At 49.8% G+C, this 16634-nt stretch overlaps 3 protein-coding genes across 3 annotated transcripts in view; 1 reads left to right on the top strand and 2 right to left on the bottom strand.

The window, feature by feature from the left end:
- Positions 1-9: 9 nt before the first annotated feature.
- On the bottom strand, positions 10-1585 carry LOC135806796 (uncharacterized). Its single transcript, XM_065321005.1, has 2 exons — positions 338-1585; positions 10-239 (listed from the first exon to the last, which is right to left on the bottom strand). Exons 1-2 carry the CDS (start codon positions 1292-1294, stop codon positions 237-239), a joined length of 960 nt encoding a protein of 319 aa, XP_065177077.1. The 5' UTR covers positions 1295-1585; the 3' UTR covers positions 10-236.
- Positions 1586-2734: 1149 nt separating this feature from the next.
- On the top strand, positions 2735-6349 carry LOC135809535 (uncharacterized protein K02A2.6-like). The gene has a single exon (XM_065323267.1). It carries the CDS (start codon positions 2735-2737, stop codon positions 6347-6349), a length of 3615 nt encoding a protein of 1204 aa, XP_065179339.1.
- Positions 6350-6851: 502 nt separating this feature from the next.
- LOC135808597 (uncharacterized) overlaps positions 6852-16634 on the bottom strand; it is a 49282-nt gene continuing 39499 nt past the window's right edge. The window contains exons 10-12 of the mRNA XM_065322164.1: positions 9464-9545; positions 8004-8093; positions 6852-6990 (exon numbers count right to left, since the gene is read on the bottom strand). Of these exons, the coding sequence (XP_065178236.1) occupies positions 6852-6990; positions 8004-8093; positions 9464-9545 (311 nt within the window). The remainder of the gene's footprint in view (positions 6991-8003; positions 8094-9463; positions 9546-16634) is intronic.

Below are 16634 nucleotides of genomic sequence, written 5' to 3'. Positions count from 1 at the left end.
GGATTAAGAACCCGGTTCAACGCTCGAGCAAGCGCTCTCCACTCAAGGTGTTCACAGCAACTGATAGGAACTCATATGGGGAAATTATAGAAAAGAAATAATAAGATAAAGAGAATAAATTTCAACGCACCTCAATAAACGGAGCCCCACATACAGTACCTCAGAAAAGTGGATCTTCCGACCAGTGTTTTTGTTGACGCCGCAACCAGATGATGTAGCTGCTTCGCAGAGACGTCTTACTGCACAAATTACAAATAAATTTTATTCTTCGATTAGAAAATCCAAGCGCTTTCAGAGCCCTCCGAAGAGAGTCCGGGATGAAACCACGCACACCTACCTCAACCGAAAAAGAAACGACCTGCCACCCGTTTGCTCGGCATTGATCGGCCAGATCCGCATACCGCCTGTCCTTCCGCGAGTTACTGACACTGAATCTGTCCTCAGCACAAACTGTCAACTCCATCCAGAATACAATCCTACGACTCGTAGAGTACAGAACTATATCTGGTCTTAGGGTGGTAAGTGCAACACAGCTAGGGAAAGAAATCTTTGCACTAACTGAGTCGACAAGAAGTTTCCAGTCTGAGGCCGCTGACAGGAGATCAGTCGTAACCAACTTTCGTCTGGGCTGAACGCGAACTGGCTTCTCTCCCGCCTTGCAAAACGAGATGAAGTCAAGCTCATTTGAATTTTCGGTTTGTACGGTGTTTGCAGCAGTGCGGATTCGAATCTCCTCACGCATGTTCCTGACGATGACCCCGAGAACGTTGTCGTGCCTCCAGGTGTAACGTCCCTGGTCCAGCGCTACGCGACAAGCGCCAAGCACGTGGCGCGTAGTACAGGCCCAGGCACGGCACAATTTACAGTACGGATCCACTACGGCGTTTCCCCAACGGCGTAGGTTCGTCGGAGAAGGTAGCACGTCGAGGGTTGATGCGAGAAGAAATTTCAAATCCTTACCAGTACCACCGTACAAAAGGGATTTCCACGAGAGGTCCTGCCACATCACCGATGTCCACTCCAACCACTTGCCTTGCACCTGAAGAGTCTTCAGCCTCAAAATCTGCTCCTGCGCGTTGATCTCCTCAAATGTTTGAAGGAGATCCTTCCTCGGGGGTTTGGAATGCTGCTTCGGAGCACGAGCACCCAACCCTGCACGATGACTTGAAGATGACGGTGGACGGAGAGTCCCTGAACCTACTGATGCCTCTGCACACTCCAGCTCTATTGTCGCCGCATATCGCTTTGTCAGCTTCGCATCCTTACTCCGACGCAGAGTGTACAGCGCCCTCATGCGCGCGTCCCCACTCGATCGAAGAATGTGCCATTTGATGGACTGGCACTTTTTCCACACCGTAGGAAGGTAGTGGAGGCGTAAGCCAAAGCGTTTGCGACTGCCAATAAAAAGAATGGCAGAGTTTGCGCATCGAGGTAGGAGAAGAGAGAGAGAGAGAGAGAGAGAGAGAGAGAGAGAGAGAGAGAGAGAGAGAGAGAGAGAGAGAGAGAGAGAGAGAGAGAGAGAGAGAGAGAGAGAGAGAGAGAGAGAGAGAGAGAGAGAGAGAGAGAGAGAGAGAGAGAGAGAGAGAGCAGAGCAGAGACAGAGAGACAGAGAGACAGAGAGACAGAGAGCAGGGAGAGAGAGAGCAGAGAGCAGAGACATGGAATGACAGTGGCCTAGGTAGGTTACTACAGGTAATGCAGAGGACACACACACACACTGCAGCATGTGCTCTCCATTCTGTATCTGTACTGTCTTTGTCTGGTTCAGTATACAACCAGCTACTATGGCCTGGGTTGTAAATCGCCAATGATTGCATGCTGTTTTCAACAGCTGCAGGCGTCGTACCATACTACTTGTAATTTGAAGTAGTTTCTCCTGTTGTGACAGGAATTTTTCAGTAGGACTTCCTGCATTGTAGGTGAAGCTGAGCCCCTCTGAAAATTCACGAATTTTAAGATGAAGTGTCAACTTAAAAAGCCGATGACTACCTTGTGAAAGTTGTGACTGGCACATGGTGCACTGATCACAAGTCCTGGTAACCATGGTAACAGAAGCCCAGCATGACGGCATGTTTGCTGTCATCATTGCCTGGGATACAGGCATCCGTACAAGAGTGGGTAGTTTTAAGGTGACAAGTCTGTTGTGTATGCAAGTTAGTCATTATATATCTACTACACCGTTTGTTACTGTATTGCGCATGCTCGCATATGGTTGTTGTTGTTACTTTACTTGACCAAGAGGAATGTCTTCCAAAAGCTAGTGTAACTGTTTGTGTGTGTCAGTGAGAATGCATGAGTGTAATGGAATGTTAGTCCGCAAGGGGACATAACAATTTGGCGACGAAGATAAAAGACGAAGATGTCGCGATCGAAGCTTGAAATATTTGAAAAAGGTGATTTTCGTGAGTATGTAGAGAGACTCACGTTTTATTTTATCGCCAACAGTATTGGACAAGTCGCAGCTGGGGCAACCGCGGACCAGGAGAGAGCGGCAGACACGCAAAAGGCAGCTGTCCTGATCAGTCAACTCTCTGCTGAGAACTACTCGATTCTGAAGAGTCTTTGCCTGCCGGACAAACCAGCGCAGAAAACGTTTGAGGAACTCGGAGAATTGCTTTCAGAGCACTTCAAGCCTAATGTCAGTGTGTTGGCGGCGACTCATAGATTCCAGAGGATTTGTCAAAAGGATGGAGAGTCAGCAACACAGTATGCAGCTAGACTAAAGCAAGCAGCCATGGACTGTAAGTTTCAGGCGTATTTGGACAGGGCACTCCGAGACCAGTTTGTCAGTGGGTTGAAGTCGATGAGTGTTACGAAGGAGATATTGTCGAAAGCAAAGGAGACCTCAAGTTTGGCGGACATTGTGACGATGGCATCAGCCTATGAAACTGCATCGAGAGAGTCGGAACAATTGACGGCGCAGTCCGTCCACGCCGTTCGTTCGCGCCAGTCGACGAGCAAGCCAACTCCAACTTTCAAGTCGCACGACAAGAAATGTTTTCGGTGTGACAAGGCTGGTCACAAACCGGAAGAGTGCCGCTTCAAGAGTGTGAAGTGTCACGCGTGTGGTACGGTGGGTCACATCGAGAGAGCTTGCCGCAAGAAGAAGTCTGGACAAACCGTCCATCACATCGCGGAAGAAATTGGTGAGTTCGTTCCATGTGCTAGTAAACCCGATGTCACCATGTATAGTGTAAATGCAATGGGGCGACTACCGTACACTGTGTCATTAGATGTAATGGGTACCACTATCCAAATGGAGATTGATACGGGAAGTGCTGTCACGATTCTCAGCAGCGCAGATTTCTTGCAATGCAATGGTGTGCTGAGTAACCTGATGGAATCCAGTATCAACCTTGTGTCCTACTCTGGAGATGTGATTAATTGTCTCGGGGAAGCGGAAATGGAGTTCCGAATGGGCACACAATTGCACACACTATTGGTGAGGGTTACAAATGGAAACCGTCCATCTATTCTGGGCAGAGATGCAATGGCTTTGTTCAAACTCCCCTGGAAATCAATTTTCGAAGTGCACCAGGTCGAAAAGTCTGGCGCTAAATTCATTGAGAAATACCCAGGGTTGTTCGACACCTCAGAAGTGGGAAAGGTGAAAGGCGTGCAGGTGAAATTGCATGTGTCTGATGAGAGCCCTGTTTACCGAAAGGCAAGGCCGGTACCACTGTCAATTCGGGAGAGCTATGTTGAGGCTCTGAATAAATTGGAAGCAGATGGTATAATCGAGAAAGTCACGCATTCAGAATGGGCCTCCCCCACTGTCACGGTAGAGAAATCAGGAGGTGGGTTGAGAATCTGTGGTGACTACAGTGGCACTATCAATCTGCATTCTAAATGCGAGCAATACCCGCTACCCACTCTTGAGGAGCTATTGCACAAATTAGGCCCGGGGTCTAAATTCACGAAGCTGGATTTGTCGCAAGCCTACCACCAGCTAGAGATAGCACCTGAATGTCGGAAGTACACCACGATCAATACCATGCAGGGGTTGTATCAGTACAAACGACTCCCTTTTGGTTTTCACAGCGCCGTATCTATTTTCCAACGGGTAATGGAAGAAACCCTTAGCGATTTGCCAGGATGCGGGGGCTACATCGACGATGTGTTGTGTACTGGTCGTGATGAGGAGATCCATGAGAAAAATGTGGATCAAGTGCTATCTTGCCTAAATGAGAAAGGATTCAAGCTCAATCCTAAGAAGTTCAGCTACATGGCGGATAAGCTAACGTACCTCGGTCATCAGGTAACCGCGCAGGGAATCGCACCCTCGCCTGATCGAGTGAATGCCTTGAAAGTCGCAAAGCCGCCTAACAACGTGAATGAATTGTACTCTTTTCTGGGTGCGGCAAATTTTCAACGGAAATTTGTACCTCGGTTCGCAGAGATTGCTGCACCACTGTACAACCTGCTCAGGAAAGAAATGAAATGGCAATGGAGCAAGGCAGAGGAAGATGCATTCCAGGCCTTGAAAGATGCAATGTGTGAGCATACGCTATTAGCACACTACGAGGTCAAGAAGCCAGTCACACTCCAGGTGGACGCTTCTCCAATGGGTCTAGGTGCCGTACTATTGCAAAGGCAAAAGAATGGTGATGTTTTGCCGGTTGCTTACGTGTCAAGGAAATTGACACCGGCTGAATCGCGTTATGCACAAATCGAACGGGAAGCCGTAGCTGTGGTTTTCGGTGTTACGAAGTTCCAGAAATACTTGCTAGGGCGCCACTTCACGCTTCAAACCGACCATCAACCACTATTGAAGTTACTGGGAAACAACGAACCAGTTCCTACACTTGCATCAGCTCGCATCAAGAAATGGGCACTAATGCTAGCTGGCTATGATTATGAGATCAAGTATTTGCCAGGCAAGGAAAATGTCTACGCGGATTTCCTGTCTAGGCAACCATGTGAGAATATCAGTCCGTCTGCAGAGGAAATGGTTACGGTTCGTGTCTTGCTAGTGGAGGAAGATACGATAATCAAAGCAGACGTAGTGAAATCGGAAACAGCTCGTGACCCTGAGCTATCTAAGGTGCTCTACTATGTAGTGAATGGTTGGCCTAGCTCAGTACCCCAATCGTTTCGGTCTTACCACAATAAGAGGGATGAGCTGTCTGCGGAAGATGGTATCCTATTGTGGGGACAACGAGTTGTCATACCCAAATCACTAAGAATGGTATTGCTACGTGATTTGCACACGGAGCACTTTGGCATGGTCAAAACCAAGCAAATGGCACGACGGTACTTATGGTGGCCAAATGTGGATCAAGAGATTGAAATGTTGGTCAAGGCATGTGCTCAATGCCAAGAAAGTGCGAAATGTCCACCTGCCAAGTCGGGAACCTGGTCATGGCCAAACGGTCCTTGGAAACGGGTGCATATCGACTTTGCAGGACCATTCATGGGCAAGATGTTCCTGGTTGTGGTGGATGCATACACAAAGTATCTGGATGTAATTGCAATGTCTAATGCCACGTCTGCAACCACTATTGCGGCTCTGCGGCACGTGTTCTCTGTGTTTGGTCTGCCGGAGCATCTTGTTTCAGATAATGGAACCCGATTCACGAGCGAGGAATTCAAGGCTTTCCTCCGTGCCAACGACATTGTGCACACCCTGACGGCTCCAGGCCATCCGGCTACGAATGGACTTGCTGAGCGCTATGTGGGTGTGTTTAAGCAGAAGTTGAAGGAAATGGGTGCAACGAGCGAACCACTGCAAGCTCGGCTCGACAGGTTTCTGCTAACGTACCGCACGACACCCGACCATGCCGGCAGAACACCTGCGGAGATGATGTTTGGACGCCAGCCACGCACGCGGCTCAGTGCTCTGCGTCCCTCGCAGGTACGTCAACAAGCAAAGGCTTATGAGGACGGCAATCGCGTCAAGCCAGCGTTCACAGAGAGTGACTCTGTGTTTGCGCTCAATTTCGGCAAAGGTAATCGTTGGGTCCCGGGACGAATTGTGCGTGTCCTCAGTGACTACAACTATGAAGTACAAGTGGGTGATGTGTTGTGGAAGCGTCACCGAGATCAGTTGCGTCTACGGTCAGTTCCGGCAAGCTTGAGTGCATCGCTGCCAGAACCACTGTTGGATACAATCGATCAGACGTCGCCGTCACCAGTGCTGTCAGACGTAGGAGAGTCGTCACTGTCCAGTGATTTTCCGGCTAGCGTCTCGCCACAGTCTGCTACTGTACAAGTTGAGGCGGATCCTCCTTGTGAGCAGTCTGCTCCTGAAGTTGGTTTACCACAGGTTGAGAATACTCCCTGTGAAACCACTGTTAGACGTTCGTCTCGGCGTAGTGTTCGTCCGGATAGACTGATTGAACAGCTTTGAGCCGTTCCCTGATATGTCATTGCTGGACTGTTTAGCGAACTAGTAATTATTACCATGTACAATAGTGTGCAAGATCCTTGGTATTGCTAATATTGACTGACGGATTCCTGCGTCAGATTATGTTATTGTAGTGCTGTGTCAAAGTTTAAGAATTCACGTACGGTGGATTGATGAACTTATTTTATGTGTTGCTTCAACGATTTTGAGGTATTTAATTGTGGTAGAATATTCCCTGGAACATTCTTGAAAGGGGGCAGTTGTTGTGTATGCAAGTTAGTCATTATATATCTACTACACCGTTTGTTACTGTATTGCGCATGCTCGCATATGGTTGTTGTTGTTACTTTACTTGACCAAGAGGAATGTCTTCCAAAAGCTAGTGTAACTGTTTGTGTGTGTCAGTGAGAATGCATGAGTGTAATGGAATGTTAGTCCGCAAGGGGACATAACAAAGTCGTAAAAGAAAGTCACAGCAGCAGGAGATGTACGCACTAAGTAGCGACTAACCATAGAGCTGTGGCAGGCGAGTGGTCAGGTATGTTAGTTTACCCGAACCTTGGATGCTTAGATAGGATGCAGATGTCTGGAGTGTAGTGTCGTTAAGCGACACCAGAGAGGACACAGTGTAGACACCAGTTGAACTGAACCAAAACAAATACACGGAAACAAACACACAGAAACAAACACATGTACCGTATTTTTCGGAGTATAGTGCCCACCTTTGTATAACGCGCACCCCCAATCTTCATTGGGGTGTGCACTTCAATCTTCATTGAAGTACATGCATTTCATATTCGGAGCATAGTGCGCACCTGCGATTTAGGGCCTAAAATAGCACATCTTAAGTGCGCAATATACTCCGGAAAATACGGTACACACACAGTTGAGATGCATGCACACATACATGTACCCCCCCCCCCACACACACACTCACACACACTCACCTAACCACCAGCCCACCTACCCACTAAACAACCCCATTCCCCCCCCCCCCCCCCACCAGCCCACCTTCCCACTAAACAACCCCATTCCCCCCCCCCCCCCCCCCACCAGCCCACCTACCCACTAAACAACCCCATCCCCCCCCCCCCCCCCACCAGCCCACCAGCCCACTAAACAACCCCATCCTCCCCCCCCCCCATCACCAGCCCACCTACCCACTAAACAACCCCATTCTCCCCCCCCCCCCACACCACCAGCCCACCTACCCACTAAACAACCCCATCCCCCCCCCCCCCCCACACACCACCAGCACACCTAATCAGGCACGCACAAACACTAATGGAAAAATACCGCCACTGTTCTTCAACTTCAACCATGTGCCTGTGGATCTGTAGCATGTCAGATGGGTGGTCTGGCCATTATGTCATTAAGTCTATCTTAAATCAACCAGGACATCAATCTAATAATTGAATTGATGTGTCAAGTGTCCCAGGCTGCATTTCCCAATATCAATATGCTCAGTCATCCGATGGCAACGCTCTCCCACAACACCACCGTGGTTCGCCCAAACCACTGTACGTCTCTGACACTACGGTTCGCTAAACATCCCTACACTGCTGCTGCTATGAATCGTAGCTACTAGTAAATGTCCACACAGAAACGGCCGATTGGCAGTTACAGACTACACATAGATATGGAGGAAAAAACCTACTCTGCAGTTAGTGTTTTCCTCCTAAGTGTTAGTCTGGTCAACGCCGATGTAACTTCCACAGTTATCTTGCTGCCAGGTGTCCCTGTAGTTCTGCCAGATAAACACAAACACACACACACATACACACACACATACACACACGGAAGCACATTTCAAAAAGCTGTTTCACTCACGACATGCAGTTTGGACGATGCTCCTTTTCCATCGTCTCTGCACCGCTCTGCCTGGTCTACGCACTGCCTGTTCGGACTCCCGCATAACGTAACTTTATTTATGTTGTTTATAACCACTCGTTCTAGACTGTCAACTTATATGCAAGTGCTGTTTCGAGCTTTTTCATTTCCCTCCTCGCCCATGTTGCCAATTGCTTTGCGATGTGTCCTGCGTTTGCATGCATTCATCATCTTCTCCCTGAAACAGTTGTCACGACAATATCACTTTCTAAGCGCTCCGTGTCCGGTGTACAAGCGAAAACGAGAGACCCGTCGGCAAAGTCAAAACCCATGACAACAAGAAGCCATATGCACATTGACGTCACGTAAGAAAAACCGTAGAATCCCGTAGACCCAGTTCGATGTTGAATGTACAGGACCCTGTTGTGTTTTCTGTATTTTCGATTACGAAACGTTCCCTTCAGGCATTTCATGCAACAACTTTTTCCCGACAAAGATCTAGCTAGTCATTAGCTCTATCCAAACTGATGTAGCTGGAAAAGCGACTGTCTGCCACTAACAAGAGTACATAACCCCCCCCCCCCCCCAGAGTGTGCAACTCCCACATACCCTGCTGTCCCGACAGAATTTCAAGTTGACGTCATTATTTATGACGCAATGCTCCTTGCACCAGTGATTTACAACATGTGTACGGGTGTCAACGCATCACACGTTTTTCTTTGCAATAATTTGTACAGGATCGATCGGCTTCGGTCAACCACAGGTTCCGGATTCGTCTGATAATCCGTGTACAGTGAGCATTGCATCATCAAAATGACGTCAACTTGAAATTCTGTCGGGACAGCACCCATAGTGGAGTTGCACACTCTGGGGGGTTATGTACTCTTGCCACTAAGTATTGGGCTAAATTGGTCAAATGCGCATCTTCATGTATAGCACACAATGAACAGGCAACCGTGCATGCACACACCTACCGGGGGAATGAACAGCCAACCGTGCATGCACACACCTACCGGGGGAATGCGTACATCTGTACAACCGTGCATGCACACAGCTACCGGGGGAATGCGTCGTACATCTGTGCGAGATGATGTAATGTGCATAAGGACTATAAGAATGAGAGCACAGATCAAGCCGCCCAGGAAGACGACGACGACGACAACAACAACAACAACAACAACAGCAGCGACAACAACAGCAACAGCAACAACAACAGCAACAACAACAGCAACAACAACAACAACATCAAAAAACCCTAGAAAACACCCATTTGGAGCCTGCTCAGACCTGAAGACAATTACTGGTTCAATGCCACCTTGCACCTGATTGACCAGCGGCTTCATTATTGGTCCAAGATAATGGAAAGTAGCTGCACATTCCATAACAGCAAAAGAGAGAGAGAAAGAGAGAGAGAGAGAGAGAGAGAGAGAAAGAGAGAGTAAGTTACATTTATAAAGACAGGTAAGTCCTGAAAGCAGGTGCATGATTTAACAAGCATAGTCCGCAGTCCAAGTGCTCAAAATGTGTCTCTAAAAAAATTCCGTTCGCCTCGACGGGCACCAAGGTTCGATGTGGGGGCCTGAAAGAGGACCCCTTGGGGTGCCCAAAAAAGTCGATAACTGCTTCTGGGTCTGGGGCGTTCTCTCGATAGGGGCGAATTTCTTCGGGGCAGTTCCATGCACAAGTTTCGCCCAGCGTGAGTTTGAGAACGCGTCATACCTGCTCAAAAGTTCAAAGATGTCAAATTTGAAATCTCGCACACGTGGAGCGCCACGTGGTGCGTTTTTATTGTGCATCGGTATGCCTCTCATGGTTGTCTGAAGGCAATGAAGACTGACTGTGTTATGGTTGACTTCACTCTTTTGTGCCATTGACCGGCTTTTCTCACAATAGCTAGTGTATGGAGGCGGTGCCTTGTTGCTAGTCCCGTGGACATTCCGTCAGCACACCAGGATGGTCAAGGTGAGACTCTACATCATATTAAGATGACCTGCATGAGCTCAGAGTCGCATGCTTTCAGTCACTATTTGGATTGTGTTTGGATAAGCTAATGATGCATGCTAGGTACTTTTAGGTTTCTAGATTTTCCATGGAATCAAGTCCGGCAGTCAAGTAAGATGAATGAAATTTTACTTTTCATGTTACTCTTATTTCCTAAGGATGGCAACTCAGGAGCGATGGATGTCTGACTATAGATTGGACCAACCTGCCACCTGCACCTCGCTCTATTCTAGAGTTTCTGCGATGTGGGTGCAAGACTGGTTGCAGTGGAGGAAGCTGCTCGTGCCGACGTCATGCATTGCCGTGCACGGATGCATGCGGATGTCGCCACAATTCCCCAGTGGCCTGTACAAACTGTATGGAGGAACTCGCGGCATGTGAAAACGAAGATGCGCCGTTAGTGGACTCAGTGGATGAGTAAGCTATCAGGCTCAACTGTTTACCTTAACGCATGGCAGCTACTTGCAATGCTGAAGAGTTGAACTAGTTTCATTCCCTCTGTTCATCTTTCTAATTAGTTGTTTGGGACTCGTCTCATCAGGTTTTTTGTTACATCTACTCAGCATATGTAATTGTAGAACATAGAATTGTTAGTTTTATTGCTCTCAACTCATCGCTTAGGCGCTAGTGTGTTTGTAGGTGCACAATGCAAGGTACCTACTAGTATTACATGACCGTATTGTGTCGCATATAGTGGCATACTGTGCAGTACTATTTCTCCTCTCTACATGCCTATACCTCATCCAAATTCAGTAATTTTTCGTATGCTGGCTCTCCTCAACCTTTGTGTCATGAATCCAGTCAACAAACATCGCTATAATGCTTGCAATAGCCTCAAAATTCAAATTCATGATTCAGTTGCCATGGCAACGCGAGGAAAAACAATTTCGGCGATTTGGTCAACAAAGCCCCAACACAGCTAATCAAGAGACACATGCCTAGAAAGCCCTGCTCTTGGTCTTTCATTTGGTCATGTCAAACCTTGGTGCCCTTGCATGGCGAACGAAAAGTCATAATTTTGCACCCTGGACTGCGGACTAGCAGGTTGTCAGTCTAGATTTTATGCGCAGAATTTTTGTAATGAGATGAACAGCAGAAATAATAAGAAAAGATGAAATGAAAGCCTGCTCACAACCCCGCCCAGCCTTGCGAACTGGGTATGGTGGATTAAGAACCCGGTTCAACGCTCGAGCAAGCGCACTCCACTCAAGGTGTTCACAGCAACTGATAGGAACTCATATGGGAAATTATATATATCTGCTGTCCGCAGATTGAGTATATATATATATATATATACACACACAACAAGGTTGTCAGTTTCATAATACCAAAAGCTTTTCACCCATTTTCATCAGTGGTTACATGGGAATGAGCAAGAACGAAAACGAAGCCAGAATTTATACTGGGGGTAGAGAATCAGCAAGAATATTCTTACGCGCCTCAAGTTCACACTACACTACCATAAGAATGTATGGAGCAGTGGAAAAATGCGGGAAACAACACATGAGGGGGATGCAGTACCAGAACAAACACGTGATAAAGTTGTCAGTCCGGTTGCAGCTTGAACAGCCGTAGCACCTTGATGTGCTTCTTTTGTCGACACAGTTCTGGCCTCAAACTGCGAATGTACAGCGCCTCCAGTGTGAATCGGTGCGCGCTGTTTCGGGCTGGTGTGATCACACTGAAGCTGCTGTTGCGTTGTTTCAGATCTGATACGCACAGTTGCACACTCTGGTTTATGTACTCTTGCTATCATGCACAGGGTGTGAATAGTGTGTACGTGTTCATCACGTGACGTGAAGTTCTGCCGTTGAAGACCCCATAGCTGGAGTTGCACACTCTTGGGGGTTATGTACTCTTGCTTACGTTATTTCATAACTTAGAACCTTCCAAGTTGGAAGGCTGTTAGTTTGCGCATTCCAGACATGATGCTGCTAAGCATCAGGTGGTTGAATGTCACTATCATACCAGGCAGTGTTGTGCTAATTGATGCACGTTACGACTCACCGGCGTCTCGCTTATATTTCGTTAGTGTTGGACACAAACAACGAACAACTTGCAAACCCGGAGTTAGCCATAACTCGTAACATATTGTCCTCCTTTTTCACCATAACTTGCTAACCGTTGGCCCTTCTCTTTTTTCATTTCAATCCTTGGCTCTCCATCCGAGTCTTAGAGGGTGTTTGGTTGGTACGACCTAGAACAGGATTCACCAGAACAGCATGTTTGGCTGGGACTGCACCTGTTCTGAGTCGGCCAGAACATGTTCTGCCAGACCGAGCAGTTTCACTTTTTCACAGTGAAACCAGGCGGGAACATCGACTTTGGTCCCAAATGATCACGTGCATACGCTTTTGGGCTGGACTTGGCATGCACTCGGTGTACCGGACAAGGTGACCATGGGCACCCGCACATATTGTGATTCTTTTTGTGAAGAATGCACCAAGTTTGGCACACTTTTCATAAAAATGTGCTCTGTTTCTGGTGTACCGTTCGGTTGGCATGAGACTGCTCCATGTGCACCAGCTGTTCGATCCTGTTCTAGATCGCACCAACCAAACACACCCTTATCTTTTTTTTCTTCCTCCTTTTCTTGCCGTGGTTGGCTATCACCCCTCTCTCACATTGTGTGAGCCAATTAGTCATGCAGAGCCGGAATGTCCTCGGAGAAATATTGAAAAGTTACGTGAAATAGAGCGCATTCGGGCATCTCGTGAAGCTCCACAAAAATGCAGAAAATGAATGTCCACTATGGCTGAATCCCTCCAATGCTTCCGTCCGCCGGCGTCTGTGGTCAAGCATTCAGCACCGCGCATGACCTGCTGTGCCCTATTGGAGGGTATACGTCACTCCGGAATAATGAGCTGCGAGATATCAGAGCCTCGCTGCTTTCATGCGTCGCGCACGACGTGAGTGTGGAGCCATCTCTCCAGCCACTTTCCGGGGAGCGGATGAGGCATCGCACTGCAGTCACTGAGGTTGGCGCTGGTCTGGATGTTACTGCCAGTGGGGTGTGGGGCGACCGTTTCGAGAGGACATTCTTTGACGTCCGGGTGTGTAACCCTTTTGTCGGCTCGAACACCGCTCCCTCCCTCAGCAGCATGTGACTGAAAACTCTCCTCCCGGACTCCACAGCAACACAACCGGATAGGACGGGAATATTATAATTATTAGGACTGAACAAACATGAAACGGGAAGTACAAAAAGGAAAAGACTACATACCAGCCGCCATCAAAATCGGGCTCAAAACAACAACAGGCACTACATCATTGCGCAACAACTTTGGAGCATGCGCATGCTTGGCCAAGTCCTGTTACCATGGGACCACTCTATCACACTCCTCCGCCTGGTAACAGGGAAATTGTATCACCAAAGTGAACGGGCAAAGAAACATTCCAAGGGGACAAAAGTGGAAAGAAGGGACACAAAATGCGGGAAAGAAGACAACGGTCTCGCAGATGGACCATACACACGGATATACCTAAAAGATGGCAAACAGCAAGTGAAGGGCAACCATACCGGAACCGAATAGAAAAGAGAATACCCACGCAACCAGAATAGATGCGGCACAAGCAGCCACAAAGCATATGGTGCAATGTACCGTCACACGAAAAAGTCCAGAATGACACATGCAGTACATGGAAGAGGAAACGGAGACTAACGAGCGAGCGGCATTGGACAAAACAGATTTTGCACCAAAACTAGAGACACACACACAGTGGTAATAGGACTCTACAAGGCATGTCATATGGATGCGGGAAAGGCCAGAATAACCAGCAAGAAACTGCAGTAAATGAACACAACGGTGTGAGTTACGTACGGAACCGACCAGGGACCTGCAGACTGGAACGGTCGCGCAAACCATAGCCATGGACGGGCGTGTCAGGCATGGCATCATGTACGGGGGGCGTCTGCAACACGAGCTGGACAACGGGGTCCCGGTCGTCAGCCTCCACTGCCGCCGGCGCGTCGGCAGGGCCATGCGCATCAGGAGCCTGTGGATCTCTCTTCAGCAAATCCACGTTCACCAGCTTGGAGCGACCATCAGCTGTGGCAATACGGACTGTCGACGGGGAGATGATGCGGATTACGTGCCATCCAGATTCGAAGGGGGTGAGAATCTTCGAATGCCGCTCCGGACGCCGAAGAAGGACGGCAGTGTCAACGGGGTATGGACACTCGGGCACGGGAGCATCGAGGAAGTCAAGCCGTGCTAGCTCAACTTCGAGGTGATCGCGCAGGCGGGCAGACTTCCGCTGCAACTTGTCCACCCAGGCGCTGTCGGACAGTTCAGTGGAATCTTGTTCGATGAGAAGACGGTGAGGCTGCCAGCCGTGCATGGCTTCCATCGGGCTAATCTTCGTAGCGGTGTGCGGGCGAGAACGGTAGTGGAACAACAGAAGCTCGAGGGCAGTCTCCCAGTCGTCATCATCCTCGAGCGTCTTGCGGATGATCGTCAACAGCGTCCGGTTGAAACGTTCCACAGAACCTTGTGACTGGGGATGTCGAACAGCGCCCCGCTGGACCGTGACGCCAAAGGACTTGAACAGGGCTGACACAATGGCATTGACGAACTCAGTGCCATTATCGCTACGCACAACCTCAGGCGCGCCCCATCGTGAGCAGATAGAGACCATGGCAGCAGCGACCTCCGCTGAACAGTGGCGCTTCGTCGGGACAACTTCGACCCACTTGGTAAAATGGTCGATGCAGACGAGTACGTAGCGGTAACCAGAACGGCTGACACCAAGCTCCAAGGTATCGATGGAGACAACACTCCAGGGGCCGTTGGCGGAGACAGGTCGTGTCGGTGGCACACCGGGGCCACCACGAGGGTTTGCAGCCGTACAGGGGGGACAGCGGCAGATGAAGTCCTGACACTTCTCGGCCATGTTGGGGAAGTAACAGACACCCCGGAGAAACCGCCACATGACCTCCCAGGAGGCGTGGCCAGTCTGTTGATGGGCACCCCGAAGAACGAACTCTTCGATGTCATTCGGCACGACTGGTACTGACATGACCTCGTTAGGGGGTAGCTTGACGCTCCGCATCAGCACGCCATCCACGACGGTCAATTGCTGCTGAACACGCTGGAATGCCGGCGAACGGACAGCATGGCCGGCCACAAGGTCCTCGACGACAACCGGAATCACCTCGTCCTGCTGCTGCGCCGCGGCAATCTCGCCCAGGGTTAGGACACGCCAGGCGGCATCATCAGCGACAGCGGCGCCAACGACATCGGCATCACCAATCGGGCCAGACATCTTCGCAGTCTGGCGGGCAAAGCGGAGGAACGGCGGTGGGACACGTGTGAGCTGATCAGCAATGTTTTGCTGTGTGGGTACCCAGACCACGTCAACACTCATGCCGGACGAGTCGACGATATCGAGAATAACCTGCAGCCGGCGTTGCACGAGGACTTCGTGCAACCCACTGACGTGAACCCGCTTGATGTTGTCGAACAGAGAACGCAGCCACCCATGCACCGTCTGGGAGTCGGTCATGATGCACAACTTCGGGATACGCCAAGACGACGCGAGAGTGAGGCCCTTTACCACGGCATCTAGCTCGGCGACGTTGATGTGGCGTTTATCGGTGGCACCGCGGAGCCACGACTGGTCTTCGAGTACAGTACCATCAGCTTCGAGCACGACACCGTAGGCAATGCTGGAGGCGTCGCACCAAACACGCCAGTCTTGGGGATCGTCCGCAGTCCAGGCTCCATGAACAGGGTCGTCGCCCTCCACACGCTTTGCCGCATCGTGGCAAAGGTCGCACAACTCCTGGGGGACAGCTGCATCCCAGGCATCCGTTGTTGCAGACGCCAAGCGCTTCAGCCAGCTAGCCAAAGGGCGCAGATAGCCACAGACCGGATAATGACCAGTCAGTTGACCACACCACTGGAATACATTCTGCTTAGTCATCTGGGTAGGAGGGGGTTGCAGTGGCTCGCGTCGCTCCCACTGGCCATCGTGCGTCTGCAGACCAAGGACGCGAGTCGCATCAACGTCCACAGCAGGTTTCGTAGGCAATCCATGGGCGGTCAGCGCGTCCGCAAGGGCCTCCGCCTGATCTGTCGGCGTGATGATGTCATCAATGTAATTATCGGTGTCGGTGAAGTCACGGGTCACCCATTTCACAATAGTGTCCAAGACTTTCGGCGCAATGGCAAGGTCAAAGCCCATGCGCTCCATCACGTACTGTCGTCCTTGCCAAACGACCATCTGGAACCGCTGCTGGGTTGGGTGGATGCGAACATTCAGGAAGGCCTTACGGATGTCGACAATCTTGGACGCGCCTTTTCCGTTGCCGCCACTCGCGAAGCTTCTCAGGGCACGCGGGTGCCTCCCGACCAGGGCTGGAGATGATCCGAACGTTCAGCGCACGGTAGTCCAAACACGGACGCACGGGTGTGGTAGGCTTATGTTCCTGACACACAGCCAACAGTGGCAGTAC

The sequence above is a fragment of the Sycon ciliatum genome, chromosome 1 (assembly GCF_964019385.1).
Source record: "Sycon ciliatum chromosome 1, ocSycCili1.1, whole genome shotgun sequence".
Taxonomy (NCBI): Eukaryota; Metazoa; Porifera; class Calcarea; order Leucosolenida; family Sycettidae; genus Sycon; species Sycon ciliatum.
Note: the sequence above shows the minus strand (reverse complement) of the source record. Positions and strands in the feature narration are given on the sequence as shown.